This window comes from Rattus norvegicus, chromosome 1 (genome assembly GCF_036323735.1).
Source record: "Rattus norvegicus strain BN/NHsdMcwi chromosome 1, GRCr8, whole genome shotgun sequence".
Lineage (NCBI taxonomy): Eukaryota > Metazoa > Chordata > Mammalia > Rodentia > Muridae > Rattus > Rattus norvegicus.
The window spans coordinates 108,355,271-108,375,634 of record NC_086019.1 but is presented as its reverse complement, the minus strand read 5'-3'; the positions used below and the strand labels follow the sequence as shown (position 1 = coordinate 108,375,634).

At 48.9% G+C, this 20,364-nt stretch overlaps 1 protein-coding gene across 17 annotated transcripts in view; it reads right to left on the bottom strand.

The window, feature by feature from the left end:
• Positions 1-20,364, bottom strand: part of Nav2 (neuron navigator 2) — a 658,579-nt gene that overhangs the window by 82,912 nt on the left and 555,303 nt on the right. The window contains exon 1 of one of the 17 annotated variants that reach the window (XM_063278407.1): positions 14-1,093. The exons of 15 other annotated variants lie outside the window; for them this stretch is intronic. In XM_063278407.1, coding sequence (XP_063134477.1) covers positions 14-39 — 26 coding nt within the window. In that variant the 5' untranslated portion in view covers positions 40-1,093. Of the gene's footprint in view, positions 1-13; positions 1,094-20,364 lie in introns of those variants that run through there. One more of the 17 variants, XM_063278482.1, reaches the window with a different exon arrangement.

Below are 20,364 nucleotides of genomic sequence, written 5' to 3'. Positions count from 1 at the left end.
GAAATCGTCCTACCTTGTAAGGTTCCTAGGCCAGAGCATGGCACTACATTACGGACCCTGGAGAACGGTGGACAAAGAAGCCGAGTGACTCTCATGGGACCACAGTCCCCGCAGCCTGCCGTCCCGCCCACGCCTGGCCGGGCAGTCACAGCACCCTGCGAATCTGCTACTGAGGGGCTAGTGAGGAGACTACTACCGTTCCCTAGCCCTGGAGGGAAATCCGATCCGCCAACAAAATTAACCTTTAAAGTGCCGAGGGAGCGGAGGTCAGGGCCCAGTGCCGGTATCAAGTCAGCTGTGTGAAGTTTCAGCAAGGCAAATCCAGCAGCAAACTCAGACACCCTACCGTAAAGCACCGAATAGAGGGTCCTGCACATGTCCCAGAGGCGGCTATCGTAGATCCCACCCACATCTATTGCACTAAAAACACAAGGTCTTTTCAGCAACACGTGCTTCTTTTAAATGCACGGAGCTCAAAGGCCATAGAAACTCTTTCCTCAGTTGGTGGACGTGTGACTTCAAAGCATTTGGTTAAAATGCTGAGCCCAGAGGAAGAGAACCATGTTACCTGTCTATGTGGTTAACAAGGACGCACACTCTTTCTAAGGATGCCGGTGTTAATGGGGTGTGTGCGCCAAGGGAACTATGCACTAATTCCTCACAATGCTTTAAAAAAAATGAATCTCGGTCTGCACATGGCTACATTGAGCTTTATGGTAGCGCTGGTGAGAAAGGAAGATGGGACCAGAGAGGGACTAGGTCTAGGATGGGAAGTTGAACCCAGCTAATCTCTACTAAAACCTGTAATCCAGCACTCAGTGGGCAAGATAGAAACAGATGCCGGAAGAAGGAAGCAATTGTCCCACGGCTGGGAACGTGAAAGCGAAGCTATGTTACAGCCACAGGCTTTTATCTCCAGAGAAAGGGGAAAGATGAGTCAAAACCCTTGCTTATTTCCCCCAAATCCTACAGCATAGTTTACAGCAGCCTTGGAAGACTTCTCCCGAGCTAGGCTCACCCCTGGGGGCCATGCTGCCCCTGCAGCTGGTTAGGGAGTGTCTCTGTGTGTATAGGGGGCAGGGTGGAGGAATGGTCTTCTGGGGTGGGCGGGGGATGAGTGGGTGGGAGAGGAAGCAATAACGTGAGTGTGTCGGGTCTCTGTGGGGTTTTTAGAAGTTTTGAGAAGGGGATGGAGACCGTTCTGGCCCCCACCCACCTGAGAGGGAATAAAATTGAATTCAAAGAGGAAAGGAGAGGGGCGGGGCTGGGAGTGTTTCCCAGGTGAGTAAAAAGGCAAAGAGTCTAGGAGCTGAGATTGCAATCTCGAAGGAGTCCCAGCCAGGGAGGTTACTCATTCCTGTCTCAGCCCCCAGGGCCCTCCTCCACCCCAGGCATCAGCAGTGGGAAGGGGAAGGCAGATGTGGGGGTTGGGCGGCAGGTAAGTTCGGCTAGTCCAGACTTCCTCAGACCAAAGTAGGGGGGGACAAGCTCTGGCTAACCAGGGTGTTTCCATGCTCTGATGACCAATTTTCTCTGTCCTAGGAATTACTAATTTTTTTCTAAACAATATGTCTGAGGGTCTGAACCAATGTATACAAAGGAAATGTAAACACATATACACACAGAGACAGACAGACAGACACATACATCCTACAGTTGCTCTTTGCTTTAAGCAATAGAGGAGGTTAAAAATTGAAAGCCTAGATAAAGTAGGAGATAAACTAGGAGTTGCCCAAGCATCCACTTACACATCTGCTCACCCAGCTAGCGCATAATCACAGAGGTGCACAAGCTTCCGCTTCGCTGCTCTAAGTGCAAGAACCCGGCAGTCAACAGAAAAGGCTTCCTAGAACAGAGCTTAACTTTCAGGGGAAGCTATGAAGTTTCACCTGCGAGCTACACAGTAACAGGACAACGTAGGTAAAGGATACAGTCGGCTGGCCAGAGGCTACGGAGAAAACAAAATGGGAAGCACGGGATGCGATATGGAAGGGAGGTGTCTGAGCAAGCCCTGCTGAGGAGGTGGGCTCTACCATAGATCTGAGGGCCCAGTGGGAGCTGGCTGCCTGAATATCTAAGCCAGCACAAGGACCTTCCAAGAACAGAGCTAAGTCCTCAGGCCAGATGCAACCTACGCACGGAGACCAAGAGTACAGGGATCAGCAGAGGGGCCAGGGAACCAAAGGGAGCCCAGGAGAAGGTCAGGCCAGAGGGCCAAGGTCCAAGCAGGCCTGCAAGTCACAGGAGACAGCTTGGGCTTGACTTTCCTGAGTTCCTGAGTAGAAACGTACTCAGAGGGTTATTAAGTGTTGGATCACCTTCTGACAAAGTGTAACTCTGGTACCACGGGAATGGCTTGTGTCTCGCACAAAGCAAACGGGCTTGGGGTGGGAGACTTCAATTTTCTTTCTATGGTCAGACGTAAAGAATCATCTCTTTAATATAAAAGACTGAATGCCTTGCAGCAGATGACAATCAGGTGTGACTAAGGAAGACCCAGTCAGGGCTGGAGAGATGGCTCGATGGTTCAGAGCACTGGCTGTTTTTCCAGAGGACCCCAGTTTTGGTTCCTGGTACCCACGCGGCTGCTCACAATTGTTTACTGCAGTTTCAGGGGATCCAATGACCCCCGTCTGTCCTCCATAGGTACAAAGCACACGCATGGTGTGTGCACACGGGCACACATGCAGGCAAAACATCAATACACGTGAAACAAAATAGAGTCTTTAAAAATGTAAAGACACAGACAGCAGGAGAAAGGAAACGACCACCACCACCACCATCACCACCACCATCACTACCACCACCACCACCACCACTCACACACACACACACACACACACACACACACACACACACACACAGCCCACCAAAACAAAACAAGGAAGTCATTGAATTCTGAGGCAGCTGGCAATTCTCTGTCTGTTGGGAAGTATTGTTTCTGACCTTAAAAACTGGCCAAATTCAAAGGTCCTCGAACTCCCAACAGTTTTACCCATAGTAAACATGTTATCAGATGTCAAGGTTCCAAAGTTACTGTCATTTTTTTTTAAAGATTTATTCATTTATTTTATATAAGTACACTGTAGCTGTCTTCACACACACCAGAAGAGGGCATCGGATCTCTTTACAGATGGTTGTGAGCCACCATGTGGTTGCTGGGAATTGAACTCATGACCTCTGGAAGAGCAGTCGGGTGCTCTTAACCGCTGAGCCATCTCTCCAGCCCCTGTCATTTTTTTTTTTAAAAGCAAAGGAAGCAAAGTAAACTCTACCCAGACATCAGAAAGTAGAACAGAGCTTCGCTGTAGGAATACAATCACAAGACAGAAAACTAAGGAAATGGCTCTAAAAAAATGGGCCCTACTGTTCCCTCGTTCCTGTGTGTGCATATGTGTATCATGTGCACGTATGCCTTCACAGAGGCCAAAAGGAGGCACCAGATGCCCTGAGGCTGAGGCTGTGAGTGTCTGATGTGGGTGCTGGGAACTGAACCCAGGTCCTCTGAAACAGCGGTTAGTGCTCTTCACCCTTGACCTTGTTTGTAATGAGTACCGCATTTAAGACATCGCAGTGGAGAAGCTTAGCTGCTTCCCCCCTCCTTCTGCTGAGAAGTGTGCCACCTGTCCCTTCAAACACTGTAGGATATTCAAGCTGGGGGCATAGCAGTTGGGTCAGTAGAAGGCACACTTAGCACTCAGCTTTGAGGCTCAATTCACATGCTTCTGCAATCCCAGCATGCAGGAGGAGGAGGTAGGAGGGTTAGAGATTCAAGGCCTCATTCAGCTGCTTAACCAGGAACAGGGCTATCTGAGACCTTGTCTCAAAAGTGAAAAACAAAATCACAAAAGTAAAACCTTGGACTCCATGCTCCTCCTTAGCTGTTCAGAGTTCTTGCTAAAAGAGCTACAGAACCCACCATCCCACTGTCCCACCATTCCACCGTCTCACTTTGGTACCCGCTTCTCCTCTAAGAACACCGCCTTTCTTCCTTAAGTACAATAATGGCTTCTTCTACCTTACCCCACCTAAGTTTCCAGCAGCGAGTGGATCTACTCCTCCCTTCTCACCTCCCATGTGGTGTTATTCTCCACCCTGGTCCTCCTAGCCCTCCCGGACTGTTTCCTTGGGTCTCCTTCCTCCTGATCTCTCCATCCCTCATCTCTCTCTGTTCTCCACCCTCTTTTCCTATGACCTCACACATGGCTCCAAATACTAGATGTAGCCAGATACGTCTAATGTGTGATCTCTCGAGCCTGGGCCCTCTGGGCACTCAGCTCATGTGGAATTGAATCTTTCTACCAAGTTAATGCCTCCAACTTTTAACATGTCGGCGTTGTGCTACCAGAGCCTTGGCCACTTCAATATGTGACTAGGTGTCACCTTTCCCAGTTCTCTTTTCCTTCTTCTTATCAGATCTTATCGATGACAATGCCCCCCCCCCCCAAGAACATTGTTATGGGAGACATAAACAAAAATCTGTCTCCTCACTTCTGGGTTACCAAAGCACGATTGTTCCTCGAGAGTTTACCCTGCTGACTTATGGAGCACGAGTGAGAGTCACTTGCAGGAGTGCAGGTGACTTCAAAGCTGCCACATCACTGGACAGTCTCACTCCAGCATGGAGGAGGACTTCCTGTAGCAGCATAGATAGGGAGGGGTGCCCACTTCAAATAACTTCACACAGGCTGAAAGCTCACGTGTAGTTCGTACAGAATTCCATACAGGTGGCCTGAAGGAATGAACAGGAAAGAGTAACTCAGAATCTCAGGTGACAATCCAAAGACCCTGTCTGTCTGCTCCCCTCCTTCATCACCAGTCAACAAGCCCGGGCTTGTGGATCTCTTTCGAGAAGTCACTGGATGGTTTTCTCAGGAGACGGAGCCCTGACATTGAACCTGCTCACTGCTCTCTAGTCAGAGCCTGACCCCCACCGCCATCCCAGGCTCAGTCCTCCAGACTCGGTGACAATGACCTTGCTCAACTGTACTTCAGATCCCATCATTCCCACCTAAAACCTCTGATGCCTTCCCAAGGGACTGAGTGCCAACCTGAATCCACTACCCTGCCCGGAAGTCTCCTGCCCACATCATCCGTAACTCTACCCGCCTCTCTGACGTGGCCGAGCTCTCTCCCATTGCAGCCTGTCTTTTCACTGTCACCTTGAGAAAGCCGCCACGGCCTTCTTCAGGGGCTGGAAAGGCTGTGTTCCAGGAAGCTTCTTTTACCATGTTTTCCTTTTCTTCTCCATCTCCTCCCACAGCCTACACCAGTGCTGCTGTGTGGCCCCCGCAGACAGAGGAAGAAAACCTCTCCACATCTCCTGGAGCCTCTGAAGTGTCCCTAAATAAAGCCATTAGCTCCAAGAGTCTTTATAGTTGCAAACAATACGACGCTAACAAGAAATTTTTTTGGGGGGTTGGGGATTTAGCTCAGTGGTAGAGCGCTTGCCTAGCAAGCGCAAGGCCCTGGGTTCGGTCCCCAGCTCCGAAAAAAAGAACAAAAAAAAAAAAGAAATTTTTTTTGAGGGTTGGAGGAACATTTTGAGACAAGGCCTAACCGCTTCTTGGCCCTTTGGCTAAGATCAAGTGAGACAGGTCTATTTATATAGCCCTGGATGGATGGAACTTACCATGAAGACCAGGCTGGCTTCAAACTTGTAGCAATCCTCCTGCCACATCTTTCTCAGCGCTGGTGTTACAAGTGTTTTACACACAATTGTAAGAGACTCACCGGCCCCTGAAGCCTGGCTTGGAAGCCCATGTTCGGTGTGGCTGCGTCTGGTCTTCCAGTCATGGCCTCATGCTCCAGCCTTTGGTTTCTTATCTTGAGCACCAGGCATCTAGTGAATCGGGTCCCTTTTTATGGCTTGTTAGTAACAGAAAAAGGACAGCAAGAAGAAGAAAGGCAGGAGAGCCAGGAAGGATGAACTCGGCAGAGGAGAGCTAAGAGGGCCTGTGTGGGAGGCGTGACATTGCCTGGTGTGGGAATAAACCGGATGTAGCCTGAGGCAGCCGGTGGAAGTCAGATGTGGTGACTCACATCTGTAACACCAATGCTTGCAGGGCTGAGACTGAAGGATTGCCCCAAATTCAAGGTCAGCCTAGAATACATAGTCAACTCTAAACTAGGCTGAGCTGCTCTGTGAGGCACTGCCAACAACCAAACAAACCAGAAAACAAAAGGGAAGCTAGGCGAAGGGGCTCACACTGTGATACTAACGCTTGGGAGACCAAGGCAGGAGGACAGCGGCTCATATGGGCTACACAGTAAGTGTAAGGCCAGCCTGGGCTACAACGAGACCCTGTCTAAAACAACAGTGACAGCAATAGCAGCAAAAAACAAACAAACAAAAAACCCAAAAAACAAAAACAACAACAAAACAAAACCCAAACTCCCAAACAAAACAAGATAAAGCACCTTGGGGGCCAGTGAAATGGCTCAGTAGGTAGGGTGTCTGCTGCCAAGTCTGACAACCTGAGTTCAATTCCTGACCCACACAGTTCAACCAGGGACTGACGGACTCCTGCAAGTTACCGTCTAACCTCCACACCTGAGCTGTGACTCTCTCTCTCTCTCTCTCTCTCTCTCTCTCTCTCTCTCTCTCTCACACACACACATTCTCTTCTGTCTCTCTCTGTCTCTCACACACACAAACACACACACAACATACAGAAGTATAATTCAAAAAAAAATTTTAAAAGCTTCCTATAGGTAAGTTGCAGGAAAGAGTATCCTTACTGATAAGCAGGTAGTTAAACACAGACCTGGATATACTTCACTGCAAATTGACATGTAGGTAATGAGCGTGTATTCCAGAAGGAGATCTCATTCCAAGTCCCTTTGGCTAACAGCCACAGCCATGCAAATTCCCTAGCTGAGGTCTCCAAGGCGTCCATTGAGAAAGGTAGTTCAGGAGGTCTTCTAGAGATAATTTGGAACAAGGCCTTCCCCTACCTTCAGTCACGAACATCCTTCTTAAGAATGAGGACGCCGGGGCTGGAGAGATGGCTCAACGGTTAAGAGCACCCAACTACTCTTCCAGAGGTCCTGAGTTCAATTCCCAGCAACCACATTGTGGCTCACAACCATCTGTAAAGAGATCTGATCCCCTCTTCTGGTGTATCTGAAGACAGCTACAGTGTACTTATATAATAAATGAATAAATCTTAAAAAAAAAATGAGGACGCAGAATGGCTACTTGGTCTCTGTACCCACACCATAAAAAAATATCAAGGAGATTCACGAGAACAGCATTGGCTACAGGGGTTGTGTTTATAAGGGAGTTGGATGTACTGAGAGAATTCCGGGAGTTCGAATGCATGTTTTGCTGCTGAAACCTCTCCATTAGGAGAGGCGAGCATGGTGGTATATGAGTTTAATCACAGCATTCTGAAGGCAGAGGCAGGAGGAGATCTGTAGCCAACTCCAGGCCCCTCAGAGCTACATGGTACAGGTGAGTTAAGGTTAAATACTGAGCCATGTTCAAGAAAGAGAGAAGGGGGCGGGGCAATGGGGTTGTGGCTCACTTGGCAATGAGCCTGCCTGGCATACAGGACGCCCTGATTGGATCCCTAGCTCTGCATGGTGCTATAAACCTATAATATAGCATTTGGGATTTGGGAGCAGGAGGATCCTAAGTTCAAGGCCATGCTCAGTCACACAGAGAGTTCAGGCCACAGGAGACCCTGACTTAGAAAACAAAACCAATAATTGACACAGGTATTATTATGAACTATTCAAAGTGACACTTCAGCATTGTCTAATTGACAGTACAGCTTCGTGGGCACCTGTGGACACGGCCACTGCAGGATGTGATAACCAGAGAGAAGGGGAGGCAGGCTGGGGTCAAGCAAGATGGCACAGTGGCTAACGGTGCTCACCACCAAGACTGGCAACCTGACGTAAGTGAACACACACACACACACACACACACACACACACACACACACAAACACAAACACACACACACACGAATAAACAACCATAATAAAAATAAAATTAAGAGGATATAAAATCAGGAGGAATACTTGCCCACCCAGTTCTCTCAGCCTCCCCCCAAGCATGATATTTACCCCCTGGTTCTTCTACTGAGATCCTTCTCAGAAGAAATGACTTTCTCTGAGAAACAGACCCTCAAGCCATCTGTCCTCCACTGGGGATGAGACAACCCCCAAACTCATGGCCAGCTTTCTAAGCGCCAGGCAACACATCCAATATTGTCGGTGTCCAACGGCATGGAACCTTCTGCAACCACAAGGTAAGAGGCTCTTTATGGAGAAAAACCTGCCCCTGCTTTAGCCTTGGCATTTTGTTATTTCCCTTCCAAGTTTATAGGAAACTATAAAATTGGTTTGCAAAACCTACCACAACCTCTAAACCACAATCTAGTCTAGTTGAAAAGAAGGGGGAAGCGGGGAGGTCTGGCTGAGAGCCCAATTCATCCCAGCTATTTGTCTAGCAGGAAGGAAGGAAGGAAGGCCACCTGAAAAGTTACAGACTGGTTAAGAATTAAACTTCATTTGACCATTAGTCTCCAAGAAAAAAAAAACATGTTTTGAATAAGGGAAAAGAGGGAAACAGGATTCCAGCACAGGATCAGAGCTTGTCCATTTTTCTCTTGGATTGAAAACCCAAACGATAGGCTTGAAGCATGCCTTTAATTCCAGCACGTGGGAGGTGGATCTCTGTGAGTTCGAGGCCAGCCTGGTCTTTAGAGTAAGTTTCAGGACAGCCAGGGCTATGTAGAGAGACCCTGTCCAACACACACACACACACACACACACACACACACACACACAGAGAGAGAGAGAGAGAGAGAGAGAGAGAGAGAGAGAGAGAGAGAGAGAACAGAGACAGAGAGAGAAGCAAGGCTGAACTGTATTAGTTCTGGGTACCAGATTGAAGCACGACCCCATCCTTACCTAGGAAGATAGACCTATCATCCCCAACTCACAGGTATTACATGTTAAAGCCCGCATCATGGGGTGTGGGGGTGGGGAAGAAATGGCTCAGTGGTTAATAGCATTTGTAGTTCTTGCAGAGGACCTAGGTTCAATTCTTAGCACCCACATGGTGACTTGTAACTCCAGTTCTAGGTGAGCGGGCACCATCTCTTGACTTCTGTGAGCACCAGCTTTGCATTGGCAAAACAACCACACACATGCAGATTTAAGAAGAAAAAAAGAAACTGGGGCATTTAAAGTTCTCAGTTACTGAGTGTTTGCCATGGCTCTCTTTGCTAATTATTACTGCCTTATTTAATGCATCTGACTGTACGTATGAAGCAGACATTGCCTCTCAGTTTATATGAAGACGTGGGGGAAATGGGTTGGCTAACTTGCCCAAGGCCACAAGGATGGGGGAAATCTAGGCGAACCAGCTTTAGTCACTCCTGAATTTTTGCGTTGGCTTTGCACTTGGCACGTGAGGAAGGATGCCAGCCTCGTCATGTTCTTTACTGGAGGAGTGAGATGGTAAGCTGAGGCCATGGCTCGCCCCCTTCTTCTCCTCTCTCTGTCTAGAAGACTAGGTGGGGGACGATGTCAAGGCAGATTCTCAGTCCGTACTCTGATTCAGGTTTAGAGAGGAAGATAAAAACTGTCATACAATTTAGAGAAAAATGCAGATAGTTAACACTGGGCATTCAGCTGTGACAGCCAACTGGACAGAGACAGAGACTCTGTTCTTTAGCCAAACTTCCCACCCCACCCCCCTGCCCCAAACACGGAGCCAGGAGCAACAACAGAGACTGTGAATGGCTCAGGGCAGCCCTGTCACGAACAGAACATACTGGAGACTATGTCCTACAGAACCAGGACATCATGGCACCAGTGTTAGAATTAGAAGGGAAATATAGAAAGCAGGCTTAATGGACAGCTCACACTAGTGCGCATACATCTCGTTTCAACAACGGCCTTTGCATTGTTGTTTAAGAACAACAGGGCTGAAACACCCAGAGTACCTCCCCTCCCCCATTTGGAGCTAATCAGAGGGTGGGTCCTCAATGAATAGAGAACTCTGTGGTTATTGAAAAATGACAGTACAGAATTCCGATAGAATGCACCCCCTGCAGTAGCGCTGCGGTATCTGGTACCTCTCGTTTGCTTTGGGTTCATAGAGCAGCAGTTGAAATTAAGGGCTGTAGAGCCACACTGCCCGGGTTCAAGTCCCGGCTCTGCCACGCCTAGTTGGCTGACTCTTCCAAGCACACACAGGCAGGTGCATTTCAGCAGCATCGACTGAGGTGCGGGTTTGGGGAGATCTTACTTTTAGATTAAAGCCAGGCGTGTGAAGAGCTTAGACAGCACGAGGCTCACAGTGCATGCTGGAGAAAGGACCTCGGCCCTTGGGAGGTGGGAAGCAGGAGAATCAGAAGTTCAGGGTCATTCTCAGCTATGGAGGAAGCTCCAGCCCAGCCTAGAGACTAGGCTGGTGACCCTGTCTTAGAAACAGTAAAAGAAATGTCTGGGCTTTTGAAAATAAAATGCATGAACAGAGAATTGTGGGAAGCACCGAAATGCTAATGGGTCTTGGAATCGGACAGTATCATCAACCTTTTTCTTTTAAGATTTATTTATTTATTTATTTATTTATTTATTTATTTATTTATTTATTTATTATAAGTACACTGTAGCTGTCTTCAGACACACCAGAAGAGGGCATCAGATCTCATGACAGATGGTTGTGAGCCACTATGTGGTTGCTGGGATTTGAACTCAGGACCTCTGAAGAGCACTCAGTGCTCTGAACCACTGAGGCATCTCTCCAGCCCAACCTTTTTCTTCAAACCCTACCGTTTGCTTCTCTGTACTTCCCATGTTTCCAGATAAAACATATGGTTTTGGTTTTAGCAAAGAAAGAAACCACATGACTCCAAAATTTGTTTTTAAAAAACAAAACAAAACAAAAAAACGCTACAGGGGGTCGGTCAGTGAGATGGCTCAGCAGGTAAAGGTGCTTGCTGCCAAGTTTGATGGCCTGCGTCTGATCCCTGGAACCCACGAGGTGGAAGGAGAGAACCAATTCTCACAGGTTGTCCTCTGATCTTCACTCACGTGGTATGTATGTACTCCTCTGTCCCCATCCCTACACCCCACTAAGTAAATGATACCTGCTATTCCCTGTCCCCCTAAAAAAAAGATGCTAATCATAGTAGATATTTAAAAACTGGAACAAGTGCGTGGGATTTCCTGGTCTTTCCTGATTTGTACCAAGTCCTTTAGAGAAGATTCCCAGGCAGGATGAACGCACAGAGACGGGAGTGCCTGATTTCTTTCGAAGCAATCCACTTAGTTTGAAATGTCAGGAAGTTTAGCGGATTAAGGGTATTACAGTCACATTCATAAAGGTGTTTTGTTAGAACTTCCAAATAGCAAGCTGGTGAAATAAGCCACATACAGCCTTAAATGAAAGCCTGTTACAGTACTTAACATTTCCCAGGGAAGGAAAAAGACCTCCAGGTATTAATTTACCTAGAGCAGCTGCCTGGAAGATACTGTAATGGATCCATTTAGCCAGGGCTATAGAGCAGGTCACCAGTCACAGAACTAGGCAGCTTGGACCCAGAGGCCCCTGGTGGAGTGGAGTGGTGGGACTGCAAATTAGCAGTAATGAGAGGTGTGTCTGCATTCTGACAGAAGCGGCAGCTGCATACCTGATCCCGGGGCATTTTTTTAAGCTGCTAGGATCCGGGAAGCACATGGTAGGCTTGGCTTTTATTTTATGCGTTTGAGTGTTTTGTCTGTGTCTATGTCTGGGTACCATGTGCATGCCTGGTGCTCGCAGAGGCCAGCAGAGTATTGGATCCCCTGGAACCGGAGGCCCAGGCAGATGTGGGCCACATGTGGGTGCTTGGGATCTAACCCAGTTCCTCTGGAAGCAGCAAGGGCTCTTAGCCACTGAGCCATCCTTCCAGCCCAGGTTTGGCTTATGAAATTCACCAACTAAAATAACAAGAGCCCCTGCGTGCAAGCACACCTTGGGACAGGAAGGTCAAGTCAAACTCTCCAAAGGGAAGAGACTGGCTATGTGTGACTGAGTCCAGGCTTTCACTGCAGGCCCTGTGCAGTGCACTTCAGCCCGTGAACCTAAGCATTCTTCTGTTAAGACTTCATCTACAGATCTAGACAAGCTTGTAAGAGGCCTGTTTGGTTTTGGACCCTAGGACAAAGGACGGAGGTGCATATTTTACATACCAAAGTAGACTTGGCCTCCAGGTTCTCCCAGCATCCCTCAGTCCCTGGCCTGGCATACCCTGCCCCCAACCTTGCCGTTTCCTTCCCCCAGAGGCCCTTCCCTTTATAATCCAGACGTTTTGGTTTTGACTCTCTGAGCCAGCTTGAGCCCTTTCTCCATTTTTCTTTCTCCCTTCCCCGTGGTGACTTCCCAAGACTCAATCCTTGGGGCCAATGAAGTCACCTGAGAGTGGCTTCCTAATAAACCTGCCTTTTCTTTTCTTTTCTTTCTTTCTTTTTTTTTTAAAGATTTATTTATTTATGTATACAAGTACACTGTAGCTGTCTTCAAGTACAACTGAAGAGGGCATCTGATCTCATCACAGATGGTTGGGAGCCACCATGTGGTTGCTGGGAATTGAACTCAGGACCTCTGGAAGAGCAGACAGTGCTCTTATCCTTTGAGCCATCTCTCCAGCCCAAACCTGCCTTTTCTATATTCTAATCTGACTTGAATTGGCTCATTTCACTATCAGCAAGGCTCTGTGCTTTTAATATGAGACGTTCACCACAAACTTATGTGTTTGAATGGCTACCTTCCGGCTGGTGTGCTATTCATACAGGGCGGTGGAACCTGTAGGAAGAAGTGGGTCACTGGGGTGAGCCTGAAGGAAGTATAGCCCAGCTCTACTTCCTGTCCTCCAAGATGTGAACAAGCAGCCTTGGGCTCTTGGAGCCAGCCACAAGCTGACCCCATTACTGAGGAGTGGCTTGTCTCCAGGCCTTCATTCTTTATCTCGATTGGCAGCATCCCCTCCAAAAGGGAGCCATAGCAAGTCCTCTGTGCTGCCTCCTGTCAGGTATCTGGTCACAGCGACAAGAGAGTAACCAATACAGGTTCTAAGTCAAACACCTGCAAAACGAATGTTTATGTCTCCTCCCTGGACCTTCTGAAGTTACAGTTTTAATGGAAAGGACGCCGTCCCAGTCTGGAGAGCAAAGGGACAGAGTCTTTCCCAAAGGGGAGGGAGGCAGACAGACAACTGAGGCTCCCCCAGCAAGTGGAGGCGTACGACCTACCCCACCCCCACCCCCAGGGCTGATGTCTGCTCCCAGGTGACCAGGATGTGATGGTGACTATGTTCCTGCCCTCAAGATGATGAGTGACAGGCAAGGGACAAATTTAGAAGATGACCCTCGATGCTGCCATGAGGACCCTAGGAGGGACAGGTGACCTAGCCCTTGGTGAACAGTAGTCAGGGAAGGTTTTGTGGAGAGGATGGCATGCAGTCTGAGTCAAGAGATAAGGTAAGGGAAGCAAGATCCCTGCAAAGCTAAGAGGGGAGAGACAAGGTCTTTATAAAAAAAAAAGTTATTACACACACACACACACACACACACACACACACACACACACACACACACTGTTGCTGTCTTCAGACACATCAGAACATCAGATGCCATTACAGATGGTTGTGAGTCACCATGTGGTTGCTGGGAATTGAACTCAGGACCTTGGCAAGAACAGACAGTGCCATTAACCACTGAGCCGTCTCCTCCAGCCACTGAGAGACAGGGTTTTGAGGGGTGACCTGTAAGGAAGTGTGGTGGGGGTGGGAACCAGACTTCATGGGAAGCCCAGTTAGCCTGAGGGGCACATGCTGCTTCTGGGAATCCCTGGCTACCAGGAAGGCTAGCCCAACTCTATTTCATGAGCCTCAGACACCATGGAGTTTACCAAGCAGCTGCCTTCCTCCATTAGCACTCAGTGGTCAAATCCCAAACTAGACACAGGGTTGGTTCCCAGTGTGTGCCTAGGAGGAGCAAGAGGAAAAATGCCTCGTCTTCACAGTTTAGTGGTACATTCAAGGCTAAAATTCAGACTGTCAGCCTTCAAATCGGGTTACAGCTTCTCTTCTGTTTCTTTCCACCACAGATCATGAATTCCAAATTCCCGACATAAAGGCAGGGAGGTTCCGGAGTATCTGTGTAGCCACTGGGGATGTACAGTCTCTCATACCAGGGGACAGTGCGGGAAGGAATGGGAAAGCCTGTTGGACAGGCAGGGAGTAAGAAGAAGGGCGAGCAGCTAGAGCAATCTTACTTAGTTAAAAAGAAAATGTATGTGGGCCAGCAAGATGGCTCAATAGGTAAGGATGCATGCCACCAAGCCTGATGGCCTGAGTGGGCTCTGTGGGACCCACATGGTAGCAAGAAAACTAACTTCTGCATGTTGCCCTCTGACCTCCACAAGTATGTACATGTGTACACACACACACACTTTAAAAAAAAGCAATTAATCCAGTACTCAGGGTCAGAGGCAGGCAGACCTCTGTGACTTCAAGGCTATCCTGGTCTATACAGGACAGCTAGAGCTGCATGGAGAGATGCTGTCTCAAAAACAAATCAGCAAAGAAACATATCCCTTCATTCAATTAAATCACTTTAAGGGAATTAAAGTGCGTACAGCATTACCCTAGCGAAAAATATTTATGACATGCCAAAAGAAAAAAGAAAAAAATCGGGCATGTGCAGGCACACACACCGTTCTGCAAAATGGTTTATCTGACAAAATAACCAGGGGACAAAGGAGAGACCTGAGAACTTGAGTTTTCAACTGCCAAGTGGATCAAAGACACAGGAAGCAGAGAGAGCAGTGCATGCGACTAAATTTAGTCTTCTCTCATAGCACACTTCCCCCACTGGCAAGGTCTGTGGGCTGCTGCCCGACCCTGCCAGGATAAGAGATCTCCACAGAGACTCCATCTCTCAGAAAGCCTCCGCTCTCCTCATTCGCAGTCGGGCTGTTGGGGATCATGAGCAGGCTGAGTTTCTGTTTTTGTTCCTACAGCTCTGCCAGCTGCCGAGGACTGGGGGAGCTTAGGAAGCTTCCAGACCTCAACAAGTAGTAGAAGGTAATCAAGAAGAAACAGAAAAAGAGAAAAGGCAGACGAAGACGGATTGGCTCTACTTTAAAAGTGCACAGGCTGAGAACTCTGGAACGCTGGGGTTATGTCCCCTGACCACCTCACATCTACTAATCGCTCAGCATTGCACAGACGGGGATGGATAACGGTCACGGCCAACTTGACTGAATTTAGGATCACTGTGAAACCCACCCCTGGATGTGTCCGTAGAGGAGTATCTGAGGAGGTTTAACTGAGGAGGGAAGGTGAATGCTGAATATTGGTTATGCTATGACAGGGGCTGGGATCCCACACTGAATAAAAAAAGAAAAAGACAGCTAAGCACCACTCTTCAATCCCCCCACACACACCACCACCACCACTTGACTGTAGATACAACATAACCAAGACTCCCTCTATGATGGACTGAATCCTTGAACTGAGCCAAAAGTAAATGAAGGTGCCTTGGCATACCCACGTGAAAAGAAGAACCATAGCATTCTCCTCCCATCTGAATCTTCTCTTCTAAGCCCTAAGCAGCGCCACAGGACGACGGGACAACAAGACAGTGGTGAGGGGCCGGTGGAAGGAGGTGCTGACAAAGCAGCTTGTCCCCCATGTCAGTATACCAGCAGCCTTCACTAGATGGTGGCTGTGTCTTCTATGCTACCTCTCCACCATCCTACTGTGGTTCATACACCAGGAGAGGCACAGGTCTATGATGAGCCTGCCCAGCCTTTCAAAGGAGACCTAAATTTCTCAAGGACTGGTTTTTGTCACCCGGCCAACCTGTCACACCAATCTTCTGGTGCCTAGCGTGCATGGCACATGAATACATGCTGCCAGCTAAATTTAAACTCTTCAGAGTCCTTTCATAGTTGACATTTCTCTCACTCTAAGGAGGAACAGGTCGGCTTCTTTGGTGAAAATAACACAGCCCACCCAGTCAGTGCGGACAGATGGAGCGGTGCCCAGGGAAGTCAGAAATGGCTCACAGATTCCCCTGCACCTCCAGAAAAAGTCCTGACCCCATATCCGGCACACGGGGACATGACCCCACATTCCTTAATGACCTGATTCTTCTGTTTCCGTAGCAGCATACAGAAGAAGAGTCTGTATAGACTCTTTATCATCAGGAGAAGAAATCAGCACGGGAGGCCAGGGGTTCTGATCTCAGCCCCATCTCCAAATGCATGCACATTACTTAGTGAGCCCTCATCTTTAAAGTTAGTTGTGATGGGGACATTTACAGTGTGTGTACCACGCTGGCTGCGCTGGCTAGTTTTATGTCAACGCGACTCAATCTAGAGTTTATCTGAAAGGAGGGAAACCTAAATTGAGAAAATGCCTCCATAAAACCCAGCTGTAAGACATTTTCTTAGCGATTGATTGGAAAGGGCTCAGCTCATTTTGGCTGTGCCACCCCTGGGCTGATGACCATGGCTTCTATAAGAAAGCAGGCTGAGCAAGCGAAGAGGAGCAAGTCAGTAAGCAGCACCCCTCCATGGCCTCTGCATCAGCTCCTACCTCCAGGTTCCTGCCCTGCTTGAGTTCCTGTCCCGACTTCCTTTGATGATGAACTATGATGTGGGAACAGAGACCAAGTCAACTCTTCCTTCCCTGACTCGCTCTTGGTCATGGCGTTTCATCACAGCGTTAGAAACCTAAGACATCAGCTGCTGCGGCCAGTGCCGTCACAGCGCCGGCGTTATCGCTATGCTGCCGTGTTCAATTCTTAACATGAAAACCAAAGGTCACATTGACTCTGTAAGAGTTTAGCGGGATCAAAGGATGATGGCCAGGACCCAGTGCAGCTGCTCTTGACTGAATGGGTTGACTGACCTGGTATCACGCTCAGGTTTGGGTGTTTAAAGTGTTAGGACCGACAGAGGACATCTACTCCCAGCCAGCTTGTAGTCTAGAGAGAACAAATCAAGAAATACTTCCACCTCGTTCTGATGCAAAATTCTTACATCCAGTGAAGCATTAGGGAAAAGAAAGGCGTGAGGAAACTTGCCTTATGGGAACTCACCGGGACAGCTAGGCCGAGTCTTTCTCAGAAGGAAGCTCTATAAGAATGAACAGTGATCTGGCCAGAAGGGACATCAGACCGTTGGTTAAAGGCCTTTAGCTTAAGCAAGCATGACTTCACTCTGTTCAGAGTCCATAACTGCACCACCGCTGGGCTCCTGGGGGGTGTGGCTAGCTCCATGACTCAAAAAACCCAGGGCCCTCAGCTCTAAAACCCCAGGATTCCTCCCAGGCCATCTGAACTTGGGCAGGCTCTCCTCTCGGCTTTTCAGATCTCTCAGGAAACACACAGAAGAAACAACAACAAGTGTATGCCTGAATATGGAGGGGGTTTCGGTCAGGAGAGTGGCGACTGCCATCGGAACTGGAGAAGTCTGGATAAGCCTTTGTAAGCTCTCTGGAGTTTGAGGAGTTTAAAGAGCCCCCAGAAACTGGGTCCAGTTTCTCAGGGGTCCCAAGGTTCACCAACAAGCAAGGCCGCTGTCTTCTGTATACTCCTAACACCATCTGAGTCCTCTGTACTCTATAGTAGTAGCTGGATGTGAATTACACAATGATAAAGCTATAACAAGAACATCTAAGTCCAGTGACTGAATGGCTAAAGGAGAGGAGCACTGGATTCAAGTCACTTGGGGCAGCTAGCAACAGCGGGGGCTTCTGTCCTCACCGTGGGCTGTCAGAACCAGAGCAGCAATGTCACTGAGGCATCTCTCCAGCCCTAGCCAGCACTGCTTCTTAATAACTGCTTTTCCGTGTGACCCCCACGGAACCTCTCTGAGTCAGCTCTACCATCTGACTAGGGGGTACGAACACAGTCTTTCCTTCGGAGCTGAGTATGCAGTTGGGTGCAGATCTCACCTGAATCCAGCCCGCCAATCGCCAGCTACAGTTCCTGGTTTTAACACGCATGACTCAATTGCACATCTTCCCACACCCGGTACAGAGGGGAGGGAACCCATCCCCCCACCCATCTCTCCTACAGTGACCTCCTGGGCTCCAATTGGAGGGTGTGTTGCTTAGCATAGAAAGCATCTCTCCAGCCTGGCTTCCTCCCAGCTGCTGGGAGAGCCATGCCCTCTTGGCTTTTCAGCCCACTTACATGGAGAGCTGGTCACCCAGTGTTTGTACAGTGTTTAATCATTAGATGCTGGAGGTTCTAATAGCAGGGGCCCCGGGGCATCTGCAAATAAGTCAGCTATTTGCCTCTGTCTATCGAGGTCTTCTTTTGGGAGGTTTCTCTTCTGAGACACAGGTTGAACTCTGACATAATGGGCTCCCAGATGCTGGGGAAGCTTATCCTCCAAGGACACACACAGGGTAGGTGGTGTGGGTGGGAATCCAAGATGGCATTGCCTCTTCCCAGAGCAGAGCTCCTGGGCTCGTGTCTGTTCCTCTGGCCTTCCCCACTCAACCTGAACTGCTCCCCCCTCCCCACTTGTTTTCCAAGGTCGGATCCAGCTTTTGTGGGAACACTCCCATAGTCCTGCCCTGCCACTTGATCTGGAAACATAGTCTGAGTGCCCAGGCCTTTCCCTTGGCAGCTCCTGACCTGCTCTTTGCACCTAGCAGAGGGTGCTAGTATCCCAGAAGGCAACTCCGGTCCGGCTTCCATGTCCCCATAACCCCAACATAGTACCTCACATGCAGAGTGATCCTGGCAGGGTGGGTCTACAGACTGAGTAGTTTATGTTGAAGTCTAAGCCTCCTTGTGGGAGCATTTGCAGGTTGCAGCTGTCTTTGAGAAGTAAGGGCAGAGCCCTTATAAGTAGGATTAGCAGCCTTTCAAAGGGCTCTAGAACATTCCCTTGTACCCTTTCTATTAGAGAGGACAAAAGGAGTTTGTCCCTTGCTGGAATCTTTCATGCTGGCTTCCACCAGGGCCCTGATGGCTTATGAGAGCAAATGTCTGGTGTTTGTAAGTCTATGGTGCATGCATAGCTTAGGGTAGGTTGACAGCCATATCCCCAGGTCACCTCAGCCAACCTATTATGTGTCAGAGTCTGTATTAGTAGGTCCTGGAAACTTCATGACAAATAAAATAGTTTTAGTCTGTAAGCCTAGCATTACAAAAATAGAAAACTATTTAAGGTTAAGTTAAATTAAAATGACGGACCACACAGGCTCCATTGTATGATCAAGGGAGAGAGCTAGTGGGGCTCTGAAGGCCTGTGCACGCTAGCCTGGTCCAGAGCAAGAGCCCAAGCAAGAGGAAGTGCTAGGATGGGGTTGTAGCCTGCAAAGCCATCAGAAGCATACACAGCCTGAGAAGCACTTGGCATCCCAGATAGAGAAGTGGAGATGAAACCAGAGAGGTGGCAGGGCCAGGCTGGGAGGTGCCAGTGTGTGACACTGTGACATGGTACCCCCAAGGCTTTTTAATAGATGGGACCGTTACTGGAGGGCTGCAGCGCTGGCTGGGGTAACATCTGGAGAACAGGGCTGGCATCCAGCACAGTAACGGACACAAAGGACAGCCAAGGAACAACAGCAGAGGTGCCATGTGCCAGTTCCCTGCAGGGACTCCAACCTCAGCGCAGGAGGCTGACCTTGGGTATAACCAGAGGCCACCCCATTAGCATGAGTGCTGCCTGTTCAGGGAGGCTTCCCTCTCAGATTCCTGTAGGGGACACTGAAGGCAGGCCTGCCCACAGGAGCTCCTCAGCTCCCCCCCCCCTTTATTCCAGACCATTAAGACTTCAGCCCTCTGGAGGCTTCCTGGGGGCCTTTGTTTAAAACGAGAAGCCAACTACATTTAATTGCTTCAGCCAGACACCATGCCTCCCTCCCCAATCCCTCCCAAGGCTGCTTCATCCTCAGCTTGTCTTGAAACATAATCAGTGCCTGTTTGGAGGCCCTCCGCAAATTATGGTTCTGATCTTTTGCTCCAAAGAGAGCTGGAATTATAGCTTGGTGCGGGAGAGAAGTTCAAGTCTACGGGGTCATAAACTCTTTCATGTTCTGTTTCAAGACCTCTGCTGGGGAATTTTAGCAGGTTTGCACCTCTGATGTTGCCTGGCGGGGAGTTAAAGCAGACCTCCTGCCAGGCTGTGGGCCTCAGTTTTTTCTAGTTACCCACTGGGGGTCCTAGGCCTTCTAGTTTCTTCTTTCACCCCCTACCAGACTTTGCCCAGGGCCAAAGTAGCAGGTGGGCAAGAGCTGAGGGAGACTCCCTCAAAGAGACTCACAAGTGAAAAGGATACTGTGGGCCACATGGCTGGGGTTGAAGGGGCCCATTTTGTAACGTGGTGTTT